At 47.6% G+C, this 24,609-nt stretch overlaps 1 protein-coding gene across 1 annotated transcript in view; it reads left to right on the top strand.

The window, feature by feature from the left end:
• LOC139233529 (vasoactive intestinal polypeptide receptor-like) overlaps positions 1-23,077 on the top strand; it is a 98,282-nt gene extending 75,205 nt beyond the window's left edge. The window contains exons 9-15 of the mRNA XM_070863928.1: positions 4,948-5,098; positions 11,000-11,060; positions 12,627-12,693; positions 15,695-15,786; positions 16,559-16,688; positions 18,331-18,372; positions 22,886-23,077. Of these exons, the coding sequence (XP_070720029.1) occupies positions 4,948-5,098; positions 11,000-11,060; positions 12,627-12,693; positions 15,695-15,786; positions 16,559-16,688; positions 18,331-18,372; positions 22,886-23,077 (735 nt within the window). The remainder of the gene's footprint in view (positions 1-4,947; positions 5,099-10,999; positions 11,061-12,626; positions 12,694-15,694; positions 15,787-16,558; positions 16,689-18,330; positions 18,373-22,885) is intronic.
• Positions 23,078-24,609: the final 1,532 nt, after the last annotated feature.

Genomic DNA, 24,609 nt, shown 5'->3' with positions numbered 1-24,609 from the left:
AGAGTCTTGCAGCTATGTAGCCACCACGGGCCCTTTCCTGCGGTCTGGAGGGGGCGTGGGCATGGTTGCATAGCCAGCCGGATTGTCTGGCCCTAGGTTAGCATCCAGCCTCTCGTCGTCCTCTTCCTCTCTCTCCTGAGGTGGAGCATCAGTGCCTTCTGGCAATTCTTGGCCCCTCCTGATAGCCAGGTTGTGCAGCATTGAACACACGACCACGGATTTAGCTACTTGCTCAGAGTTGTATTGTACCTCCCCTCCTGAGTGGTCATGACATCTGAAGCACTGCTTAAGCACAGTTATTGTTTGGTGGCCCCATTGCATTGAAAGTATAATAGCAATTGATCAGAAGCAATAATTTCCTCACTAAAATACACCTGGAGTAAATCCCCAATAGTCCAGAATCTGAAAATATGTCTGTTGAGATGTTCACTTCACCTGAGAAGAACTCCAGAGTCAATGCAAACTCCCCCGAAGTTGAGGCAGCCTTTTGAATGAAGCGACCTACCTGCGATTTAAAAAATGGCAGCCACACCACTGGCATTCGTTCAAAACAGTTCCACTCTTTCTGGGCGTTTTTTTGGGCGAGCCATCTTGTGTGCGAGGTGGTGAAAGTGATGGTGAGCGATCTCCTGGACGTTACTTTTGGTAAATGTGCTCTTTACGACAAAAAAAAGTTGGCGAGCGGTATTATTGAATCTCGGCGTTAATTCCGTGCGAAAAGTAATGCTGGCCGATATTATGGGCGTTGATTTCGCCCATTCTGATGATTCCGCCCAAAAAACATGGCCGGGCGGTAATATTTTTTCCTGGCGTTAAACACATGGGGAAAGTGACACTTGCCGATAAATTTCCTAAAAATGCCCGTCAGTTTCCATTTTGTGACAAACTGGTTGACATATGGGCGTTATACGTCATTTCAGCGGTAAAATGGGCTTTAAGTGGGCGTTAAGCATACAAAAAAAGTGGAGGTTCTAGCTCCATTGGTTATAAAACCAATGATCCCGTATGCCTTTTTAACAGCCTTCACAACTTGATCTATCACCTTCAAAGACTTGTGTACACACACCCCAAGGTCTCTCTGCTCCTGCACCCACTTTAGGATTGTACCCTTTAGTTTATATTGCCTCTCCTCATTCTTCCTGCAAAATAAATCATTTCACACTTCTCTGCATTAAATGTCATCTGCCGTGTGCCTGCCCATTTCACCAGTCTGCCTACGTCCTCTTGGAGTCTCTTACTATCCTCCTCACTGTGTACTCCATTTCTGCGTTTCATGTCATCTGCAAACTTTGAAATTATGCCCTTTATACCCAAGTCCAGGTCAGTAATATACATCAAATACAAATATCGACCCCTGGGGACACCACTGCACACTTCTCTTAAGTCTGTTCACCACAGCTCTCTGCTTTCCGTCCCTTAGCCAATGTTGTATCCACGTAGCCACTGCCCCTTTAATCTCACGGGCTTCAACTTACTTTATCAAATGGGGAAGTTCATACACACAACATCACCAGCACTACCCTCATCCACCCTCTCTGTTATGTCATTAAAGAATTCAATCAAGTTAGTCAAATGCAATTTGCCTTTAACAAATCCGTACTGGCTTTCATTAATTAGCCCATACTTTTCCAAGTGCCAGTTAATTTTGTCCTGGATTATTATCTCTAAAACTTTCCCCCACCACCGAGGTTAGGCTGACTGACCTGTAATTTACGGATTTGTCCCTCACTTTTTTTGAACAAGAGTGTCACATTAGCAATTCTCCAGTCCTCTGGCACCACTCTCATACTGAAACAGGATTGGAAGATTGAGGCCAGAGCCTCTGCAATTTAAACCCTTACTTCCCTCAGCAACCTGAGATACGTCCCACCCGGACCACGTGACTTTTCTACTTTGAGAACTGCCAACCTTTTAACTACCTCCTTGTTATCTATTTTTATCCTATCAAACATCGCCACTGCCTCCTTGATAGCGCGAATGTAACCTTCCAAGAATCACTTGTCACTCAGGGTCGATCCATACATCAAAACGGTTTATTACGCCGGCGGGGAGATGAAGCAGCTGGTGGGTCCAGGTACCTCTCTCCGCTGGGTTTCATTGATTTTTATATGTTTTTCAACAGTTTACTACAGTTACATCAGCCCATTTCGGCCGGACACTATCCAATCATATTGATTATAGATTACATATAGATTCAAATAGACCAATAAAAGTGGTCTCTAAACATTAGGTGGCTGCGTGATTGCCTCATGTGTTGCTAAGAGTTATTCATGGTATTGTGACATGGTCCGGGCCCCCCCTTATCTTACTGTTCTTGGGTGCTGTCTTTGGGCAGTCTCCTTATCTTAATCCTGTTACAGAGTTGTGTTGTTCTAACATGGACCAGGACGTCTTGTCTGAGGCCTGAAAGCCAGTTGATTAGGGACATCTGCAGAACTCATTTTTTTATGTGTATTCCTGTGTGAGAAACAGCAGTTATCAGTAACCAGGAATGCAGTCTCTTTCTGCTGGCTGAAATCCCTTGGGGCTTTGCTGAACCACGAGCAGCCATCTTCATACATTTTACACACACATTTAATACTACAGTTACATATTTAGTTCTAACATTATGCTACAGGTACCGTTGCTCTATTGGAAAATCTCTTTCTCTAATTCTCTCTCTCTAACACTCCTCCTCGGCAGCTACGTTGGTAGCAGCCTCTTCTCCACTGAAGATAGATGCAAAGTGCTCATTTAGTGCTCAGCTTCCACAAGAAGATCTCCTTTCTGGTCCCTTTTCGGACCCATCATCATCATTATAGGCAGTCCCTTGAACGAGCATGACTTATTTCCACATGAGTTCACAGATGTTTCAATGATGGACTCGATGTTCCAGTCCTGAACTTCAATTTGAGGGGGTGGAAGATGCCTGTGCGTGAATTTTTTTAACGTGTGGTGGCCGTTGCACATCAGTCAACACACGGGCTTGACAGAGCTAGGCCTTTATCCAGTGGCAAGGGCTAACCAAGACGACTGGAGACCCGCTCTGCTGCACGGACCTAGTGCGCACACATATCGCAGTGTGGGCTGGCCCGTGCTGCCCCATGCCCTCGGCTCTTCTCGGCCTCATACCCTCTCTCGCCGCTCCTCCGCCACAAACACTCGCCACACCTCCGCCACAATCTCCCGCCGCACCTCCGTACCCTACATTCGCCGAACCTCCATTAAGATCACCTACCAAATCTCACCCACGACCACTCATCGCTCCTCCAGCCCGATCACTCATCGCAAGTCCGCCACGACCTTCCCGATCCTCTGCTGTACCAGGGCCCAGTCAATGTTCCTGCCCACACTCCAAACGGCGACCTGGGTCCTGACGACGTCACCCAGTCGCCCACCTCAAAGCTGTCGCGCACTTGGAGCTGCTCGCGCTGGAAGCTGCAGTGGCCGCTCCAGCTCTCTGTATAGCCCCGACCTGCGGAGATGTTCTCACTCAGGTTGGGGTGGTCCATGATGTTCGGACCCACCCTTCCTTTGACTACCCTTTTACTGCCCTATAAGACTTTTTGGGTTCCTGTTTATGTTGACCACTAATCTGTTCTCATGCTCCTCTTTGCTCCTCTTATTCCCTTTTTCAGTTATCCCCAGTACCATTGTAGTCAGCTTGGCAGATTCCACGTTGATCTTCCAGTGCTGGTGCCGGCTGTGGGAGTTGCGTGTGGAGGGAGGCAGCACACGAGCAGGGTGTTAAAGCACCATTTGTGGTTGGGGGAAGAGGTCCGCGTAGGCCAGCAAGTGAAACATCGCGCATTCGGCCTGTGTGGGGTTGAGCCACTTTGCCCAATAGCAGAGCAGGTTGCAGTTCCCGCCCCCAGCGTTATGGGGGTAACACTGTCCCAGAGAGATGGGGAAGGCAGAGCCTCTGTAGGGGACCACATCTCCTTGGTCACTTTACCTTGCTGCCATTAACAGTGATGTTGGGAGCAATGGGCAGATGTTCACACTAGCTCTGGTCTGGCTCTGGTGGCCAAGAGTAATTATCGCCTGCTGCTTTACTTGGCTCAGAGTCGCTTGTTCCAGGAGAGAGCCCATATAATGTCGCACAGTCATCATTTGCCAGGTCATTAAAGGGCTTGTATGGTCGCCCTGTTAAAGTGTAACCAATATGCGGGTGGGTGGGTGAGTGGATGGGTGGATCGGTGGATGGGTGGATAGAGTGAGGGATGAGGGGGTGTGTCGATGGGGTGAGGGGGTGGGTGGGGGGGGTGAGGGGTGGGTCAGTGGGTGTGTGGGTGGGTGGATGGGGAGTGAGGGGTGGGTGGTGGATGAGGGGTGGGTGGGGGGGGGTGAGGGAGTGAGGGTTGGGTGGATGAGGGGTGGGTGGGGGGGGGTGAGGGGTGGGGGGGTGAGGGGGTGAGGGGTGGGTGGATGAGGGGGTGGGTGGGGAGTGAGGGGGTGAGGGGTGGGTGGATGAGGGGTGGGTGGGGGGGGTGAGGAGTTGGTGGATGAGAGGTGGGTGGGAGGGGTGAGAGGTGGGTGGATGAGGGGTAGGTGGGGGGGGTGAGGGGGTGAGGGGTGAGTGGATGAGGGGTGGGTGGGGGGGTGAGGGGGTGAGGGGTGGGTGGATGAGGGGTGGGTGGGGGGGGTGAGGGGGTGAGGGGTGGGTGGATGAGGGGTGGGTGGGGTGAGGGGGTGAGGGGTGGGTGGGTGAGGGGGGTGAGGGGTGGGTGGGGAGTGAGGGGGTGGGTGGATGAAGGGGTGAGTGGGGAGTGAGGGGGTGGGTGGGTGGATGAGTGGCTGGGTGGGGAGTGAGGGGGTGAGAGGTGGGTGGGGAGTGAGAGGGTAGGTCAGTGGGTGGGAGGATGAGGGGGTGGGTGGGGGGGGTGAGGTGGTGAGGGGTGTGTGGATGAGGGGGTGGGTGGATGAGGGGACAAGTCGGAGGCTAATGTCACTTTCTGTCCATTCCAGCCAACCTGCAAAGCTGCAATCGTCTTCTTCCAGTTCAGTATCACAGCAAACTTCTTCTGGCTGTTGGCGGAAGGCATGTATCTCCACATGCTCATCGTGGTCTTCTTCACCGAGAGGAAGTACTTCTGGTGGTACATCGTGATTGCCTGGGGTAAGACATTTTATTTTCATTGATAGAATCGTACAGCACAGAAAGAAGCCAGTCGGCCCATTGTCCCCAGGCCGGGTCTTTGAAGTAGCCCTGCAAAGTTCTCCTTTTCAAGTATTTATCGAATTCCCTTCTGAAAGTTACTATTAAATCTGCTTCCACCACCCTTTCAGGCAGTGCGTTGCCGATCGTAACAACTTGCTCCGTAAAATAATTTCTCCTCATCTCTCTTCTGGTTCTTTGCCAATGACCTTAAATCTGTGTCCTCTGGTTGCCCACCCTCCTGCCAGTGGAAACAGTTTCTCTCTCTATCTACTTTATCCAAATCCCTCATAATTTTGAACACCTCTCTTAAAATCCCCTTAACCTTCCCTGCTCCAAGGAGAACAACCCCAGCTTCTCCAGTCTCTCCACATAACTGAAATACCTCATCCCTGGTACCATTCTGGTAAGTCTCCTCTGCACTCTCTCCAAGACCTTGAAATCCTTCTGCAAGTGTGGTGCCCAGAATTGGACACAATATTTTAGCTGAGGCCTAATCAGCAAATTATACAGGTTTATCCTAACTCCCTTTGTACTCTATGTCTCAATCAAGGGTCCTGTGCGCTTTTTTAACAGCTTTATCAACTTGACCTGCCAGATTCAAAAATGTGTGTATGTGAACCCCCAGGTCTCTCTGCTCATTCTGGGAGGTGTGGCATTTCTTTGTCAGTTATGGCTCTGTGGGTAGCTCTCTTGCCTCTGAGTCAGAATGTTGTGGGTTGATGTCCCACTCCAGAGACTTGAACACACAGTGCCGCACTGTCGGAGGTGCGTTTTTTGGATGAGATGTTAAATCAAGGCTTCATCTACCCTCTCTCAGGTGTACGTAAAAGATCCCATGGCATTATTCGAAGAAGAGCAGGGGAGTTATCCCCAGTGTCCTGGTCAATATTTATACCTCAACCAATATCACTAACACAGATTACCTGATCATTATCACATTACTGCTGTGGGAGCTTGCTGTGCGCAAATTTGCTACTGCGTTTCCTAAATTACAACAGTGTCCACACTCCAAGTGTATGGTGAGATGAAGAGGAGTAACAGAAGATACATGTGGAACACAAACGCCGGCATAGATCAGTCGGGCAGACTGAACTGTTTCTCTGCTGTAGGCTCTAAATTCTAAAATAAAAATAGAAAATGCTGGAAATACTCAGCAGGTCGGGCAGCATCTGTGGAGAGAGAAGCAGAGCTAACATTTCAGGTTGAGGACCCTTCATCCAAACTGGAAAAAGTTAGAAGTAAGATGTAACAGATTTTAAGCAAGTGCAGAAACAGGGAATTTGGGGAGGGGAGCAAAGAACAAAAGGGAAGGTCTGTGATAGGGTGAAATGTAGGAGTGATTAATGACAAACGGGATGATTGTACAAAGCAAAAGGAGATGATACATAATTCTATGTAGCTCTATATATTCCATAGGTTATAAAGCACTGAGGGTCATCCTGAGGTCGTGAAAGTATTTCCTTCCCTTCCCTTCCTTTTCCTTTTCTTTCCTTCTTTTCCTTCTTTTCCTTCCTACGGCATGGCTCAATTCCTGCCATTCAGGAGGTCAAGGGTCATCATGACATGCGCAGAAGAGGAGACAGAGAGAGAGGGACTGAGAGCGTGTGTGTGTGTGGTATGTGCTTGTTTGGCTGTTATGGGAGGCACGAGGGAGATTCACCAGCAGCAAAAAGCCTACTAAGCACCAAGAACATAATTGGCACCGAGTATTTGTCCAACAAATAAGATATAACATGGAAGGGATGGAGGAGGCCCTGGAGCTGGTAGCCAGGAACACTGGGGGCAGAGGGCTCCCAGTGGTCCCGGAGCGCAGCACTGCACCCCAAGGTGCCGCACCCCCATTGCCAACCACACGAGAGCCAGCAGCAACATCTTGCTTCTGGCTCAGAGCACGCTCCCAAATCGGGACCGTCCTCTCCCGTATCTGACCAAGCAGCGCTTCGGCCATCATACCCCACCCCCCCTACCCCCCCCCCCCCCACCCCGCCAATGAAGCATCGCCTGAGGAGCTTCTCGGCTAGGCAGCTTGGAGTCAGGAGAGGAAGGGGAAGGGTAGAGGTGGGGAGGAGAAGCGGGGGTGGGGGGAAGTGTTGGTTTTTACAGAATTACTGATTATTTCAGACTAATGTTCGGTTTAAATGTTTTTTATTTATCAAAACCTTGCAGCACATTGGCTCAGATAGCTGCACCATTACACACTGGTGATTTCTTAACATCAAAGGGTATAATGACACTTAACTTCAATCAACTTAAACTTTAACTGGCACCAAGGTGATGCCAACCATCGGTGGATGACACTGCATATGCTCAAGTGTTGAAGAAGTTTCCTTCTTTGTTTGAACCGGGCATTGGTAATTTTACTGCAACCAAGGTGCAGATTCACCTGGATTCTGATGCAAGGCCTGTCTATCATAAAGCTCGGTCTGTTCCCTACATGATGAGGGAGAAGGTTGAAATTGAGCTTGACAGACTCCAACGTCAAGGGGTCATATCACTGGTTGAGTTTAACAAATGGGCCAGTCCTATTGTTCCTGTGTAGAAGAATGATGGCACTGTCAGGATTTGTGGAGATTACAAGGTTACGATTAACCGATTTTCGAAACAGGATCAGTACCCATTACCGAAGGCTGATGACCTGTTCACCATGCTAGCTGGTGGAAAGTCGTTCACTAAACTGGATCTGAAGTCGGCATATATGACACAGGAGCTTGTCAACACTTCAAAGAAACTCACCTGCATCAACACCCATAAAGGACTGTTTGTCTACAACAGGTGTCCTTTTGGAATTCAATCAGCTGCAGCCATATTTCATAGGAACATGAAGAGTCTACTGAAGCCCGTTCCTAGACTGTCATGTTTCAAGATGACATTCTGGTCACAGGTTGCGACACTACTGAACATCTGAACAAAGTGGGACTCAGGCTGAAACGTTCGAAGTGTGTCTTCACGGCACCTGAAGTTGAATCCTGGAGAGGAAGATTGCTGCTGATGGCATCAGGCCTACTGATTCGAAAACCGAGGCCATCAAAAATGCACCCAGGCCTCAGAATGTGACGGAGCTACATTCATTCCTTGGGCTACTCAACTACTTTGGTAATTTCTTACCCAGATTGAGCACTTTGTTCGAGCCACTGCACGTGCTACTCAGAAAAGGCGACAACTGGGTCTGGGGTGTGTCTCAAGATAGACCCTTTGAGAAAGACAAGAATCTGCCCTGTTCAAACAAGTTGCTTGTTCATTATGATCTGTGTAAGCGTCTTGTATTAGCCTGTGATGCTTCATCATATGGGGTTGGCGGTGTACTCCAACAAGCAAATGAGTCGGGTAAACCACAACCTGTTGCATATGCTTCGAGAAGTTTGTCAAAGGCGGAAAGAACTTACAGCATGGTAGAAAAAGAAGCTTTGGCCTGTGTGTATGCGGTCAAAAAGATGCATCAGTACCTGTTTGGTCTTCATTTTGAACTCAAAACGGATCACAAGCTACTCATTTCATTGTTTTCGGAAAACAAAGGGATTAATACCAATGCATCGTCCCGTATCCAGAGGTGGGCGTTGACATTGTCTGCCTATGATTATGTTATTCGTCATAGACCTGGCACTGAGAATTGTGCCGATGCACTGAGTTGTCTGCCGTTGCCCACACCTGAGGTGGAGACGCCTCAACCCGCAGATCTACTGTTAGTAATGGGTGCTTTTGAGAGTGAAGGAACACTGATCAACAAGTTAAGATCTGGACCAGCCATGACCCGATTTTATCGGTTGTGAAATATTGTGTCCTCAGTGGTGATTGGTCTGCCATACCTATGGAGATGTGTGATGAGACCAAACCTTACAACCGTCACAAAGATGAACTGTCCGTTCAGTCAGATTGTTTACTGTGGGGTAATCGTGTTGTTATGCCTAAGAAAGGTAGAGAAAAATTTGTACGTGAACTACATAGCACTCATCCTGGTTTTGTCGTGATGAAAGCCATTGCTAGGGCTCATGTATGGTGGTCTGGAATTGATTCTGATCTGGAATTATGTGTGCTTCAGTGTAATACTTGCATGTAGCTAAGTAAAGTACCAGTGGAATCTTTGCTGAGACTTTGGTCGTGGCCATCTAAATCATGTTCAAGGATCCACATCGATTTTGTGGGCCCTTTCCTGAGAAAGATGTTTTTTGTTGTGGTGGATGCATATTCAAAGTGGAGAGAGTGTATTATTATGTCATCCAGTATGTCTGCAACGACAATTGATTGCCTTCGTGTCATGTTTTGCTACTCATGGTTTACCTGACATTGTTGTGAGTGACAACGGGTCTTGCTTCACAAGTCTGGAGTTTCAAGAGTTCATGAAACTCAATGGTATTAAACATGTGAGGTCAGCACCATTCAAACCTGCTTCTAATGGTCAAGCACAGCGTGCTGTTCAAACGATTAAGCAGAGTATGAAACGTGTAACTCAGGGTTCACTGCAGACTCGTTTGTTCTGTATATTGCTCAGTTACAGGACCAGACCTCATACGCTTACTGGGGTCTACCCTGCTGAACTACTGATGAAGAGAAACCTCAAGACCAAGCTCTTGATCAACCCAATTTGAATGATCGTGTTGAAAACATACATCATCGTCAGCAATGGTGTCATGATCGTGCTGCTGAGTCACGTGACATCTTTGTCAACGATCCGGTTTATGTACTGAACGATGGTCAAGTTCCAAAGTGGATCGCCGGCACTGTTACAGCCAAGGAGGGTAACAGAGTGTTTATTGTCGTGCTCAAGAATGGGCAAACATGCAGGAAACATGTTGATCAGATAAAACTGCGGCACACGGATGAACTGGAACCGCTTGAGGAAGAGGCAATCAGTGACCAACCAACCAATGTTCATTCATCAGAGGACTCTGCTGTCATTATTGAAACTGGACCTCCAGTCCCTGATGTGGTCATTACCACTCCCATCAGATCGGTTACTCAGCCTTCAGTCACAACTGACTCAGAACGCTCGCCTAGAACTGAAGTTGAACTGAGACGATCAACTCGTGAGTGGAAAGTCCCAGACTGTCTTAATTTGTAAAAAGACTAATATTAAGATCTTGAAAGGGGATATTGTTATGTATTTATGCTTGGGGTCACCAGACACCAGGGGGCGCCACTGTTGGAGGTCATCGGGCTGTACGCGCGCGTACGCGGTCACTGGTATATAAGCGCGGGTATCATGTCACGCGGGTTACTTTGGGTGCGAATAAAGTTGGATCAGGTTTACACCTGAGGCAGTTTACAGTAACAAGTCTTTTGAGTCATTAGATTCATTACAGTTATGATCTGGAATACCCGAAAGGGTAGTGGAAATTAACGGAGAGCAATTGGGTGGGATGTAAAACCAGCGTTCTACCCGATCCCATGGGTTTCCCTCCCAGCGAGTTAGGTTAAAATTCCCCTCAAACTTTCACAAGTAACATCCCTATTTGCCCTTGATAAGGTGGTGGTGAGCCTTCTTCTTGAACTGCAGTAGTCCTTATGCTGAAGGTACTCCCAGTTTCCTTAATTCCATCATAAAAATCGTTAATCCCACCACCAATTATCATAAACCCACCATTAATTACCATAATCCCACCACCAATTACCATAATCCCACCATCAATTACCATAATCCCACCACCAATTACCATAATCCCACCATCAATTACCATAACCCCACCATCAATTTCCTAAATCCTATGATCAATTTCCTTAATCCCTTTCATCATGAAGAAATGGATTCATTTTGAACAATCATAGACTTGCTGACCAACTGCAACAGATGCCCACCATGAGGAGCCTCAGAGCCTCTTCTCGATACTATCTATACTCATGATGACCCCATTTCTGTTTCTGTAGGTGCCCCACTGTTGATCACGGTCAGTTGGACCCTTGCTATGCTGCACTACGATAATATTGGGTAAGGCAGAACAGTCTTGTCTGTAAAATAAAGCAATGTGATTGGTTTTTTTTCCAATTGAATCTCGCTGGTTCCAGTTCCAAAGTCACTGGCTGCTCTCCAGTATCTCATCCAAGGTCCATTCTTCATGTGTGAGTCTGGGTGATGAGCGGGAGCCAGATATATGATCACTGAAGTTTTAAAAACTGAACTTGATCCTGACAACACACTTATACCCACACACACACGCACGCGCACGCACACTCCTTCCTGCAGGAATGACTGGATAGAGATCAGGATCAGGAACCCTGGTTAACTATTGGCCGAGAAATCCCAGCCTCCCCGGGTCCGTGCAGAGTCTATAGGGAGTGTGTACGGACCCGGGAAGGCATCGGAAAAGCCGGTTTTCGGCGCACAATGCGCATGCACTAAAAACCGACTTTTACAATCTGTCAAGCTCTGGTTTAACAGATCCAACACATCTCGGCAGCCAGGATATTTGTATGGGCAAGATTGCGGTATTTACCCATATCTTTCCCAGCAAATACCTGAAAACTCTTGCACCTGATAAAAGCAAGCACATAGCCTACCTTTACAGGCGTAAGAGTTTTAAAACATACAAAAACATAGTAAAATAAAATTTTTTAAACATATTTAATGTTAAAACCCCTGCTCACTCAGGTAAATTTATTTTAAACCATAATTAAAAAACTTTTTAAAAAATCAGGACAATATATTTTTTTATAGGACGTTTATTAACTTTAATTTAAATTAATTTTAAATATGTGGTGTATTTTTTCTATTTTTTATTTGTGTTTGGGTGTTTGGGGGGGTGTGTCTTAATCATAATATCAGGAACTCCAACTTACGAAGTTCCCATTATTATGAATGAGAAAATACTGTACCTGGGTTGGCTGCCCAGAGCCATGTGACTCCAGCTCCAGCTTACAGATGTCCCGACGTGCACGCGCTGCGATGCCCAGGGAATGGCCTCAGGACCGGGATCGTTGGTGGGTGCAGCAGGAACAGGTAGGTGCGCATCTTTTTTACCTTTTTCTGTTGATGTTTCCAATGATGGGAGAGACTAAAACTAGGGGGCGTAATCTTCGAATAAGGGGCCGCCCATTTAAAACTGAGATGAGGAGGAATTTCTTCTCTCAGAGGGTTGTAAATCTGTGGAATTCTCTGCCTCAGAGAGCTGTGGAAGCTGGGACATTGAATAAATTTAAGACAGAGAGAGTCAGATTCTTAAACGATAAGAGGTTATGGGGAGCGGGCAGGGTAGTGGACCTGAGTCCATGATCGGATCGGCCTTGATCGTATTACATGGCAGAGCAGGCTTGAGGGGCATTATGGCCTACTCCTGCTCCTATTTCTTATGTTCTTATAAATGCCCGTGGGAAGCAGAGGACCGGGATTTCTAGGCCTTTGTTACTCCTTGGATTAGGTGGTCAATTGGAAGTTCTCTATTGTACATCAGCACTCTTGCTGGGATCGGCTAACTCAGCTATTCCGGGAGCTCGATAAGATTCCGTTCGTATTTACAAAGTTTAAAAATCCAGCCTTTTAACTGATCATTTCCTTTAGGTGCTGGTATTCCATTGACTCTCCATACTTTTGGATTATTAAGGCTCCGATATCTCTAACGATTTTGGTGAGTATTCTTCCTTCATACCTGTGGTGAATTGGCCTTGCACTACAGACGTTTGAGGGTGAGATGCCCAGTTTTGATGGTATTTTCTCTACACCCTGGTCTCTCTGGGCCTCGCACTGTCCCTGGCTTAAGGGAGGGCAGGAAACCCTCTTGTCCCCTGCCAGTGCCACTCTGATACTGGCCACCAGGAGGCGCACAGGTTTGGTCTGGATCATTGCTATGTGATTTCCTACCCCCAGGGAAGGCCAGGGTGTGTGCTCAGCTCATGCCCGAGAGGTAAGAAAGAAAGACTTGCAGTTCAACAGCACCTTTCATAACCTCAGGACATGCCAAAGCGCTTTGCAGCCAATTAAGTAATGTAAGAAATATGGCCGCCAATTTGTACACAGCAAGCTATCACAAACAACAATGTGATAATGACCAGATAATCTGTTTTTTATGTGTTGATTGAGGGATAAATATTGGCCAGGACACCCTGGAGAACTCCCCTGCGACATAGTGTCACAAGTTTACCGTCACATCAGAAAGATGGCACCTCTGACAGCGCGGCGCTCCCTCAGCACTGCACTGGAGTGTCAGTCTGGATTTTGTGCTCAAGTCCCTGGAGTGGGACTCGAATCCACAACCTTCTGACTCAGAGGGCTGGAAATTGCATAGCGCCCTGTTTGAGGCGATAAATTTTGCGGGCACGACCCAAATCCAGCATGCTCGAACTTCCAGTTTAGCGCTCCAGGAGAGAAGTAGAGCATTAAATCAAGCGCTACCACTTCCCTTGGAGTGCTAAACTGGAGCGAGAGTGGCGGTAGCAGCAGAACATGGCATAAAGTCACGTGCAGCGCTGCCGGATTCACAGTCTCCTTCCCTCCCTTAACCGGGGGGGGGCCATTGCTGATGTGCTGTGACAGTAAGCCTGGGAATAGTGGGCGACGGCACCTGCGATTTGTGAAGAGCGGCCCCAAAGCTGCTCAAGCACGCCATGGGAAACATTCAAAATGCGGCACAGAGGGCTCAGAATAACATTTGGGCCTACCTAGCCACCGATGCCTTTAAGTACCGTTCCACAAGCGGCCGGCCAAGCTCACAACGGTGTTGATGCCCGGCGATGCTGCAGGGAGTGGAAGGGAATTTAGGATCCGGGGCGGTAACGGGGCGCTGCGCACCGGATGACGTCGGGGCGCAGGAGATCATGGCGTTAAGGTTTACCGGCGGCACTAACCAGCCATGGAAGATCGCAGGCGTCGGTACTTTCACTGAAACCCGGTCGGAAAGCCGCTAGCACCCCATTATTGCCCCCCTGGAGGCGCCAGCAGGACCGCAAAGGAGGCCAATTTCTCCCCCAGAGAGTGCTACCACCGAGAGGTATAGCTGAGGTCAGTAGTTCAGTGTGTGAACCAGCACCTTCTCCATGGCATTGCACCAGCCATGGTTATATTGTAATAATTGTAATAATTGTACAGTTCTGGTCTCCATATTACAAAAAGGATATAGATGCAGTGAAGAAGGTGCAAAAAATATTTACAAGGATGATAGCAGAATTGAGAGGTTATACCTATCGGGAAAGATTGAACCGACTGGAACTTACTGCTCCAGAAAAGGGAAGGCTGAGGTTCAATCGGGTAAACGTAGTGATGTTTATACTTGTGGAGGAGACCAAAATTAGGGACCATAAATATATAATAGTTACAGGAGAAACTCCTTTACCCAGAGAGTGGTTAGAATATGGAACTCGCTACCACAGGGAGTAATTGAGGCAAATAGTATCGATGTATTTATAGGGAAGCTAGATAAGAACATGAGGGAGAAAGGAATAGAAGGATATGTTGATATGGTGAGATGAAGAAGGATAGAAGGCTATTGTGGAGCATAAACACCACCATAGACCAGTTGAGCCTGTTTCTGTGCTGTAAGTTCTATGTAAATCTATGCAATTTTGCGTGGTCAAACTTTCCACGAGAGCTGAAATAGCAGAATCACGGTGGGTGTTTCCAGAGCGGGTGTTATGGTCCAGGGAGCAGCACGTGCTGGAGCGGGAGAGTGAAGGGTGACATCATCAAGGTCCAGGTCGGTGATTGGAGCGTGAGCAGGTACAGCAGGAGCGGCGAGGTCAGGGCGAAGAAGCGGCGAGAGATTGTAGAGGGACTTGATGGGGCCCAGGAGAGGTGAGAGTTTGGGAACCAGAAGAGGCGAGGGCCCAGAAGCAGCAGGGGCTAGCCCACACTGCAATATGTGCGTGCACTAGGTCCGTGCGGCCGAGCAGGTCTCCAGTCGTCTTGGTTAATCTTTACCACTGGACCAAGACCTAGCTCTGTCAAGCCTGTGTGGTGGCTGGTGTGCAACGGCCACCACATGTTAAAAAAATCCACGCACAGGCATCTTCCACTCTTCAGGATTTAGTTCGGACCTGGAATTTTAGGTCCATCATTGAAACACTTGTGAACTTTTTGACGTGGAAGCAAGTCATCCTCGATTCGAGGGACTGCCTATGATGATATGGTCCAGGCTGGAAACCCCTGCAGTGTCGGGGACAGGAACCCAGCAATTGGGCTAAATTGACGCTGTGAGCTAGTAGAGGAAATTCTTAAGAAATTCCTATTCTTTTTAATGAAAGCACAGTGGACGAAGGAAAATCATAATCTATGCGAACACTAATATCACACGGCACGCTTTCATCCCGGAGGTAGCTGTACACAGAGGGCGTCAAGCTGCCCCCTTGCTCAGCCTAAGTGTGGCCATGGTCCCTTTTATGGTACTTTATTGGCTGTAAAGTGCTTTGAGACATCCGGTGATTGTGACAGGCGCTATATAAATCCAAGTCTGTCTTTCTTGCTTCAAAAAAAAATCTTGTGCAATTTCCATTTGCGTTTTTAAAGTTGGAAAATGAAACAAACCCTTAGCAGGACTTTAAACACTTGCCTTTGCAGTTAAACAGAATGAAAAATGTTTTATCTTAAGCCAGAAATGGTGAACACCATTGAGTTGTGATGATATCCTTTTTATTTAGGTAAACTTCATCCTGTTCATCTCCATCATCCAGATCCTCATCCAGAAAGTATATTCATCCGACACCAGAGGAAGCACGTACAGACAGTATGTGTAAGTACAGAGTGTCTGTCGCTCCTCACACCCACCCCATACACGGCAGGACACCCTGCCAGACCTGGGGCCCAGCTACTTCTGGGTCATTCACATTCTGCTGGTCATCGTTTCCATAACAGCTTCGAGTAAATCCACTCTTGCAATCCTTTAGAGATTGGGGGCCCATGGTTTGACACACCTTTCGATTACCCGACACAAGAGTCGTAGGGGTAAAGCCCTTCCAGCACAGAGCAGCACTTACCAGAAAGTTGGACACACCACCCCCCCCCCCCGCCCGCCCACCCCTCACATGATCTTCCATTCGTTAAAATTAATGCTATTTGACATCAATCTGGGAGCCAATCAGAAGCTCCCCAAACCCAGGGTAACACGCTACTGTCAAAGTATGTAGAAAACCCAGCTAGCAGATACTTTCCCAGGGTCAGCCCGCTCCGGATCAGCTCCTAGGCTCCCCTTTGTAAAAGAAGTGGAGCCGCCTCAAGACCCAGGCAGCCCCTTCTATTAGTGACATCAGGGGGGGGGTTCAAAGTGGTGGGTTTTGGCCGGGCCTTCAAAGTTCCATTTGATATCCCGTATATTCTTACATAGGTTTTGGGAAGTTCCTCTCTGACTGGAATATTGCTGGAGGTTCTTTTCCCATTTAACCAAGTTGTTGTAACCAACACAGGCGGGTTGAAGAGCTTCTTTATTAATTTATGTCAAATAATTTCTTCCGCAAGTGAAATCCAAAACTGTTTCCAATTAATTGTTTCATTTCTTTTATTAAAAGGAGGCTGGCCAAGTCCACTCTGCTCCTCATCCCACTATTTGGGGTCAACTACATTGTCTTTGTATTTGTCCCTGACCATGTGAATGTCTACGTCCGGCTGGTGTTTGAACTTGCCCTGGGATCCTTCCAGGTGGGTAACCTGACATTCTCTAGGGGACGAGTGGCAGAAATGACTAATAAACATAACTGTGGCCAAAGCTGGCTTGCCATGGAACATTGGAACAGGAGGAGGCCATTCAGCCCCTCAAGCTTATTCAATTAGATCACGGCTGTTCTGTACCTCAACCCCATTTACCAGTCTTGGCACCATATCCCTTGATACTTTTACTTAACAAAAATCTAGCGATCTCAGTCTCAAAATCTCCAATTGTATTCAATTGGGTAAAAGAACTTTACTGTTTGAGGAGGTTCTGCCCTTCAGAATCTGTGCTGATGTCAACGAATATTAAGAGCAATGGATGAAATGATTTTGGTCGTCTCAGTCTAGTTCTATCCAGGCTTGAATCCACATTGCACTAAACTCAGAGGCGACAGGATAGTTGCTGTGGAAAATGGAAAAATGGCAGACTAGTGCGGAACAAGGATCTGCTGAAGTTGGGACTGAGATACAAGGGCCGATTTCAACCCCATCACCCCCAGCCTAAACTGGGCAAGAGAGTTGTTAATATCAAGCGGGATAATCCACCCATGTCCCACTCCCCTCTCATTGTCTGCGATTTTAATCTGCCCTTCTGAGCAGACAGCAGACTTGCCTGAAGTGGGCGGGTTCTTCTTTAAATAAGCAGCTCGGGCTCCAACTGCTCTGTTAACTGAATGGGGCAGCTGCAGTGGGGGATTGGTGCACACACTAACTGTACACCAGTGAGGAATTGGTACACACACTAATTGTACACCAGTGGGGGATTGGTGCCCACAGTAATTGTACACCAGTGAGGGATTGGTGCACACACTAACTGTACACCAGTGGGGGATTGGTGCACACAATAACTGTACACCAGTGGGGGATTGGTGCACACACTAACTGTATACCAGTGGGGGATTGGTGCACACATTAATTGTACACCAGTGGGGGATTGGTGCACACACTAACTGTACACCAGTGGGGAATTGGTGCACACACTAACTGTACACCAGTGGGGAATTGGTGCACACACTAACTGTACACCAGTGGGGGATTGGTGCACACACTAATTGTACACCAGTGGGGGATTGGTGCACACACTAACTGTACACCAGTGGGGGATTGGTGCACACACTAATTGTACACCAGTGGGGGATTGGTGCACACATTAATTGTACACCAGTGGGGAATTGGTGCACACTAATTGTACACTAATGGGCTATTATTACAAACAGTATATGGTATTGGAGGGATATCGGGAAGTTCTTTGGAGTGGAGTGAGAGGGGGAGGACTTGCCCTTCATTTCTGCCATGGCTTGTACTTATCTTTAGTGTTAACAAATGCAAGATACACGAGTGCCTGGACTGTAATACTACAAGGTCATTATTCACAACCCCGTGCACCATATCAGAGAGTTAGGACTGTGCTCAGAATCAATGGATGGAAAGTGTCGAGTTGTCTGAGCATGTGAATTTCCAATTCATGGACTGCTGGCTCACAAACCTCCCAGAGCAATTTACTCCCTATCAATCCACCAGCAACTTCATTCAAAATGTATTTCATTCAAGCTGAGTTTAATGCCTGAATATAGATAACCAGACAGTGCAGAGTGCTCTTTGTGTAACCTTGTTTTACTTCCTCTGTTCCCAGGGTTTCCTTGTTGCGATCCTGTACTGTTTCTTGAATGGAGAGGTAAGACCAACCACACTACATTGGACATTGATTTCAACAATGCATTGATATGGACTGTGCCTCAGTGTCCGGACAATGATATTACAGCAGAGTATCAGGGGAATTTTGTTAGTTACAAGTCTTAGCGGGTGAAATTCATTCTCGCCCCGTTTGGCAGTGGTAACTTTTGAAAGCCAGAATCTTAATGTTTCCCGCTCTCAAAAAATTGTCTTTAGCGCTCCAGGAAAGATGTGGAGTGAATCAAATGCTCCACTTCTTTCTTGGAGGGCAAAGGATGCGGGCAGAAACCTCAGTGTCGATGCACACTGGGCTGTGCAGCGCTGCCGCGTACAAGGGAAGGGCCATCTCTGCAGGCTCTGCAAATAAAAATAGACCTACCTGGACCACCGAGGTACGCGTTCAAGCAGAGTGCCTGGCTGAACAATCGCAGGCAAGAACCTGCGAACAAAACTGCATCAACAAAGGTAAGTTTTTTGTTTTAATACCTCGGCCATCTCGCCTTTAATCATCGTCCCAGTAGTAGCCAGCTGCCCAATCCGCGCCTCCTGCAGCTGCCAATGTTTTCGCCCGGCACTGCTGCAGGGGGCAGAAGTGAATTTTGGGTCCAGGGCATTAGCGGGGTGATGCGCACAGTGATGACGTCACGATCTCCGGGTGCAGGGGATCGGGGTGCAACACCATAGTGCCACCGCTGAACTCCCACCTAATATGGAGGGAATCGATGTCAGTGCCGTGCCCGGTTGCAAAGTTTTTGATCCTCCCGCTAACGGGGCGCAAATGCACCCACTTTCCAGCTCTTAAACTCTCATTTTGAGTTGCAAAATTCATTTTTCCTGCCGCGTTGGCTGATTTGGTAAATATTGGCCCACGCCAACTTATCCAATTGCCAGGATGGCTGGCTGCCAATCTTTGGCAGGTCCATCAACTGAAGGAATCCCGTCAGGGTCACACATTCAATACAGTGCTGCAGGAACCACAGAGCGGAGTCCTAGGCCCACAGTCCCCGCATTGGTCATCAGAGGACTCAAGGACATTTTGGTTGGCTGCAGCTGCAAAGTCAGCATTTGAGTTTTTAAGAAGAGCTGAAGTCCAGTTAGTAAATCAAGCGTGTGCCTTTGCGATAGATCTGAAACCTGCTTCCTACGATTGGAACTATTCTCCACAGGGGCAACCTATCTGGATTAACTTTGCTAATTCCCTTCATAATCTTGAAATCTTCAGTCAGACCACCTCAAAGTCTTCTCTTTCCACAGAGAGCAATCCCACTTCTCTTTGACCTTTCTTTGTGACTTGGAATCTACCTGGCAGCTCGATTAGACGGCCTCTGCCCAGGTGATCAGAACGGCACAGCATGCTCCAGGTCGAGCCGGACCAGAGCTTTTTACAGGGACAATACGAGCTCTGTTGATGTGAAGGGCTGGGTCCGACTTCTGTCCAATGTCAGAGTACACACCCAACCTGCTCAACTCGACTTGGCCAAAGTGCCGATTTTACATTCCCATGTCATGGGCCCTCTGGGTTGCAGCAGATTGCACAGTGTTGAATGGTCAATAGAGCAGGATGTGGGCATATGGAAGGGTCTGCACTGTTCCCCCATGTCTTTAGTGGTAGTATTAGGCAGTCCCTCCTATCGAGGATGACCTGCTTCCACACCAAAAAGGGATGAGTTCACAGGTGTTTCAATGAGAGAACTGACATTCTAGGTCCCGAACTTCATGTCGAAGGGTGGAAGATGCCTGTGCGTGGATTGTTTTAACGTGGGGTGGCCGTTGCACACCAGCTACCTCACGGGCTTGACAGAGCTAGGTCTTGATCCAATGGCAAGGATTAACCAAGATGACTGGAGACCAAGCTCTGCTAAAGACCAATGTCTTTATTGCAAAACTGGCTGAGGTTTTGTTTGTTGGCCGTCAGCGCTAGCCTCATTTAAATGTGAAGTCCCTCTGTTCCTCTACAGCAAGAGTTTCAAAGCTATTTGTCTTCATGGGTGCCTTAGGAATGTACCACAAAGTCTCAGGGCATGGGGGGCGATTTTCCTGCTGACCCACCCCACCTACCCTGGCAGGACCTTGGACCAGCAATCGGGACAGACAGTAAAGCATCTCAGAGCTGCCGCTGCAGTACTGGCCCATGGGCTCAGGGCCAGCTGGCCGTGGTGAAGGCCTCTAGGCCAACAGATTGAAACTAAAAGAAGGCCACTCAGCTTTTCAGGCCTGCATGGCCTTGCTGCTGGCCCTCTCAAACCCTCCGACCTGATGGGGGGGTCCACGTGCAAGACCCACCAGCAGCTTCTTTGTAGCTCTGCTTCTAGGCACCTATCCAGGGGAACAAGAGGAAACTGAGGGGCCAGCCTTAATTCCATGGAAATCCTGGGGCAAAGGAAAGGGGATGGAGAGCCAGGTCTCTGCTTCCTCTTTCCTGGCCTTTGTTCTCCGAGAGAAGACAAGCCCCAGGCGATGGCCTCAGGATAATCAACTATAAAATTGAAATCACTTTTCCCAATTATTTTCCAATGTCTTAACTTGCAGACATTAACAAATCGAGGAATTCTCATTTAGCATTTTCCACCAATGGGGAAGTAGCATTAGGAAGAGCCATTGCCAATCCTTCAGGCGTTGAAAGTTCTAACTGCACAACCAGTGAGTAAGGATAAACCGGGAAATTCCTCCATTCTGTTGTCCCTAGGAAGTGTGGCTTGGAGTTCGGGCGACTACCCATAGTACAGATTCTTCAACCTGCATTCCTTTCAAGCCCAACTTCCCACTGGGAACAATCAATTCATGAATTTACCCTTGTAAACACTAGTACAGCTGAGTTTCGTGGGCTTTGTGAGGCAGACTACAGGTCTCACAGGATGCTCTGATCTACAGTCAGTGTTGTCAGCCCTGGGATTCTGGGCTTTCTGGGGCCACGCTGATAGTTGCAGGCGTGTCATGAATTATCGCCGTCAGTGCTGCTCCTGTGAGATACACTGAGGGCTGTGGAGCAACACCGATACGGTGTGTGTGCAAGATTCATCTGCGACTTCACCAAAGCGAACTATTCACTATTGGACTAATAATAAATTACATTACATCACTAAACTCCTCCAGGAAAAAAAAACAATTAATTTGTGTACTTTAAGCCCAGGAAATGATTATCAGCCAAGCACATTAAACCTTGGGATTTGCAAACTCATTATACAGAACTGTTACCTGTGTGTGTGTAAGTGTTGGAGAACGGTATCTATTGATCAGAATCAGCAGCAGGCTCGGAGCGAAAGGTTTTATCTTCCTCTCCCATTCACCCTGCTTCTATACTTTGTACGTGAATTCCCATGGACATGGCTGTCTGTGAGGGCGAGGTTACTGACCAGGCATTATCCCTGATGGGCTCCTCATTTTTCTTGCCATCCACATTCCCTCTGCCTGCTTCCAAACCCGGTTGCTATGTGCAGTGACGTGCTAAACATGGACATGACAGTCACCTTGGGTTGGTATTTCTAGATAAATCGGAAACATAAAGAGGAATTCTTACCCACAGAGTGTTTCAACATTGAGCTATAAGGATTGGGCTCTTTCTGCTTCTTGCAGTACATCATTGATGCAATAAGCTAATATAGTGATAAGAGTGAGAACTTTTACTGCTCGACTATAGAGCCCATCACCCAATCTCCCCTCCCCCATCACCCACTCTCCCCTCCCCCATCACCCACGCTCTACCCCCCATCAACCCTCCTTTCCCCCCCCATCACCCCTCCTTTCCCCCCCATCACCCCTCCTTTCCCCCCCCCCCCCATCACCCCTCCTCCGCCTCACTAAGGATCAGGCACAGGCCCATTATGACATCTTGAATCAGACACATTTTCCCCAAACAAGGACACTAAAACTCGGCTGTCCGTGTCCTAACTCGCACCGTCCCACTCACCCATCACCCCTGTGCTCGCTGACTACACTGGCTCCTGGTTAAGCAATGCCTTGATTTCAAAATTCTCATCCTTATTTTTAAATCCCTCCGTGGCCTCACCCCTCCCTATCTCTGTATCTCCTCCAGCCCCACAACCCCCCGAGATGTCTGCACTCCTCTAATTCTGCCCTCCTGAGCACCCCTAATTATAATCACTCCACCATCGGTGGCCATGCCTTCTGTTGCCTGGGCCCCAAGCTCTGGAACTCCCTCCCTAAACCTTTCCGCCTCTCTACCTCTCTTTCCTCCTTCAAGACGCTCCTTAAAACCTACCTCTTTAACCAACCTGCCCTAATTTCTACTTATGCGGCTCGGTGTCAATTCTTTTCTCATAATACTCCTGTGAAGCGCCTTGGGACGTTTCACTGCATTAAAGGCGCTATATAAATACAAGTTGTTGTTGTAGACACATGTTCCCTCCCCCCAACTAGAACATTAAAAATAAGACAATTGACTGCTGGAACGATTGACATTGTAGAAGCTTACAACGAGTAAATGACAGAGAGATACCATTTCTTACAATGACTTGGAGCCACCGCTGACGAATATTTTGTATTTTGTTCCTCAGGTGCAGCTGGAGCTGGTCCGGAAATGGCGGAGGTGGTGCACTCAGTGGTACCTCACAGCTGATTCAAGATACTGTCCTCCTTCCATGGAGAGCCACACCACGAAAGAGAGCACGCAGATATCCATGGTGTCCTGCTACAGCCCCCAAATCCAAGCTGCCAACGATGATCAAGCTGATTTGAAAATTGCCTAAGTACAGTTGAGTTTGGTACTGAGGATAACCAAACCGTTCCAATTCAAGGGGCGATTATCTGAACGTTCAGTACTGGCAGGGAGCCTCGCTCATCGGTCACGCATGTCACCAAATTGAAAGCAAGGAATCGTGGGCACCCCGACATGCGTGTCCCCTGGGCGATACCACACTGCCAAGCTGTCTGCAGTCAGAAAACCGGCCTTATAATGTCATACTAAGGGTAACTCGTCTATTTCAGGATTTTTATTCATCAATATTCATTGTAATTTGAAGTAGCGATGTATTAGAGAAAATGACATAGCTTCACTCTTGCCAAGAATTAGCTGTCAGCGATATCAGCAAATTAACATCTAACAATTCAAGTGATGTTTCTCTGAGCATTGTTAACCCTGCATTAAAATAGTGGACACAGGAATGTCGTACAAACACATTAAGTGCTTTGTCTAAGTGCTAAGGATCAGATTCTCTGTTTTTAAAATGAATCTTAATGTTGTCGTTATTTATCATTAAATCATCGACCCTTGCTGGGGGGTGGATCGATTGACGCCCGCTGCCTTTCAGTCCCTCACGCAACTGGTCATTCTTCATATGTAAGCCTTGGCTTCACAATAATGCATTGTGTGTGAAGCACTCTGTGATGTTTCTGGTTTAGGAGAGGTGTATTGGTGCAAACTGTTCTTTCTTTCCTTGCATACACGTACCCCTCACTGAGTTCCACCAAAAATAGCCAAACAAAACAGAACAAGTTCCAAATGCGAAAGCATATTCATCATGCAGACAGAGGGATGTGTTTCCTCAGAGCCTGGAGGGTTCCTGGAGCTGTGCATTCGGCTCAGGCAGCTGAAATTATTTTTAGTTTATTCTCCTTTGGAGATGCTCACCATCTTGTATGATACCAGAGAGAGGGGGAGTGAGGGTTAGGAGTGGAATTATTTGAGGATATAACGAGTATGGTGGATAGAGGTGTACCGATGGATGTGGTGTATTTAGATTTCCAAAAGGCATTCGATAAGGTGCCACACAAAAGGTTACTGCAGAAGATAAAGGTACGCGGAGTCAAAGGAAATGTATTAGCATGGATAGAGAATTGGCTGGCTAATAGAAAGCAGAGAGTCGGGATAAATGGGTCCTTTTCGGGTTGGAATTCGATGATTAGTGGTGTGCCACAGGGATCGGTGCTGGGACCACAACTGTTTACAATATACATAGGTGACCTGGAAGAGGGGACAGAGTGTAGTGTAACAAAATTTGCAGATGACACAAAAATTAGTGGAAAAGCGGGTTGTGTAGAGGACATAGAGAGGCTGCAAAGAGATTTAGATCGGTTAAGCGAATGGGCTAAGGTTTGGCAGATGGAATACAATGTTGGAAAATGTGAGGTCATCCACCTTGGAAAAAAACACAGTAAAAGGGAATGTTATTTGAATGGGGAGAAATTACAACATTCTGCGGTGCAGAGGGACCTGGGGGTCCTTGTGAATCTCAAAAAGTTAGTTTGCAGGTGCAGCAGGTAATCAGGAAGGCGAATGGAA

The sequence above is a fragment of the Pristiophorus japonicus genome, chromosome 21 (genome assembly GCF_044704955.1).
Source record: "Pristiophorus japonicus isolate sPriJap1 chromosome 21, sPriJap1.hap1, whole genome shotgun sequence".
NCBI classification, from domain to species: Eukaryota; Metazoa; Chordata; class Chondrichthyes; family Pristiophoridae; genus Pristiophorus; species Pristiophorus japonicus.
This window is presented reverse-complemented; position numbering and strand designations above follow the sequence as displayed.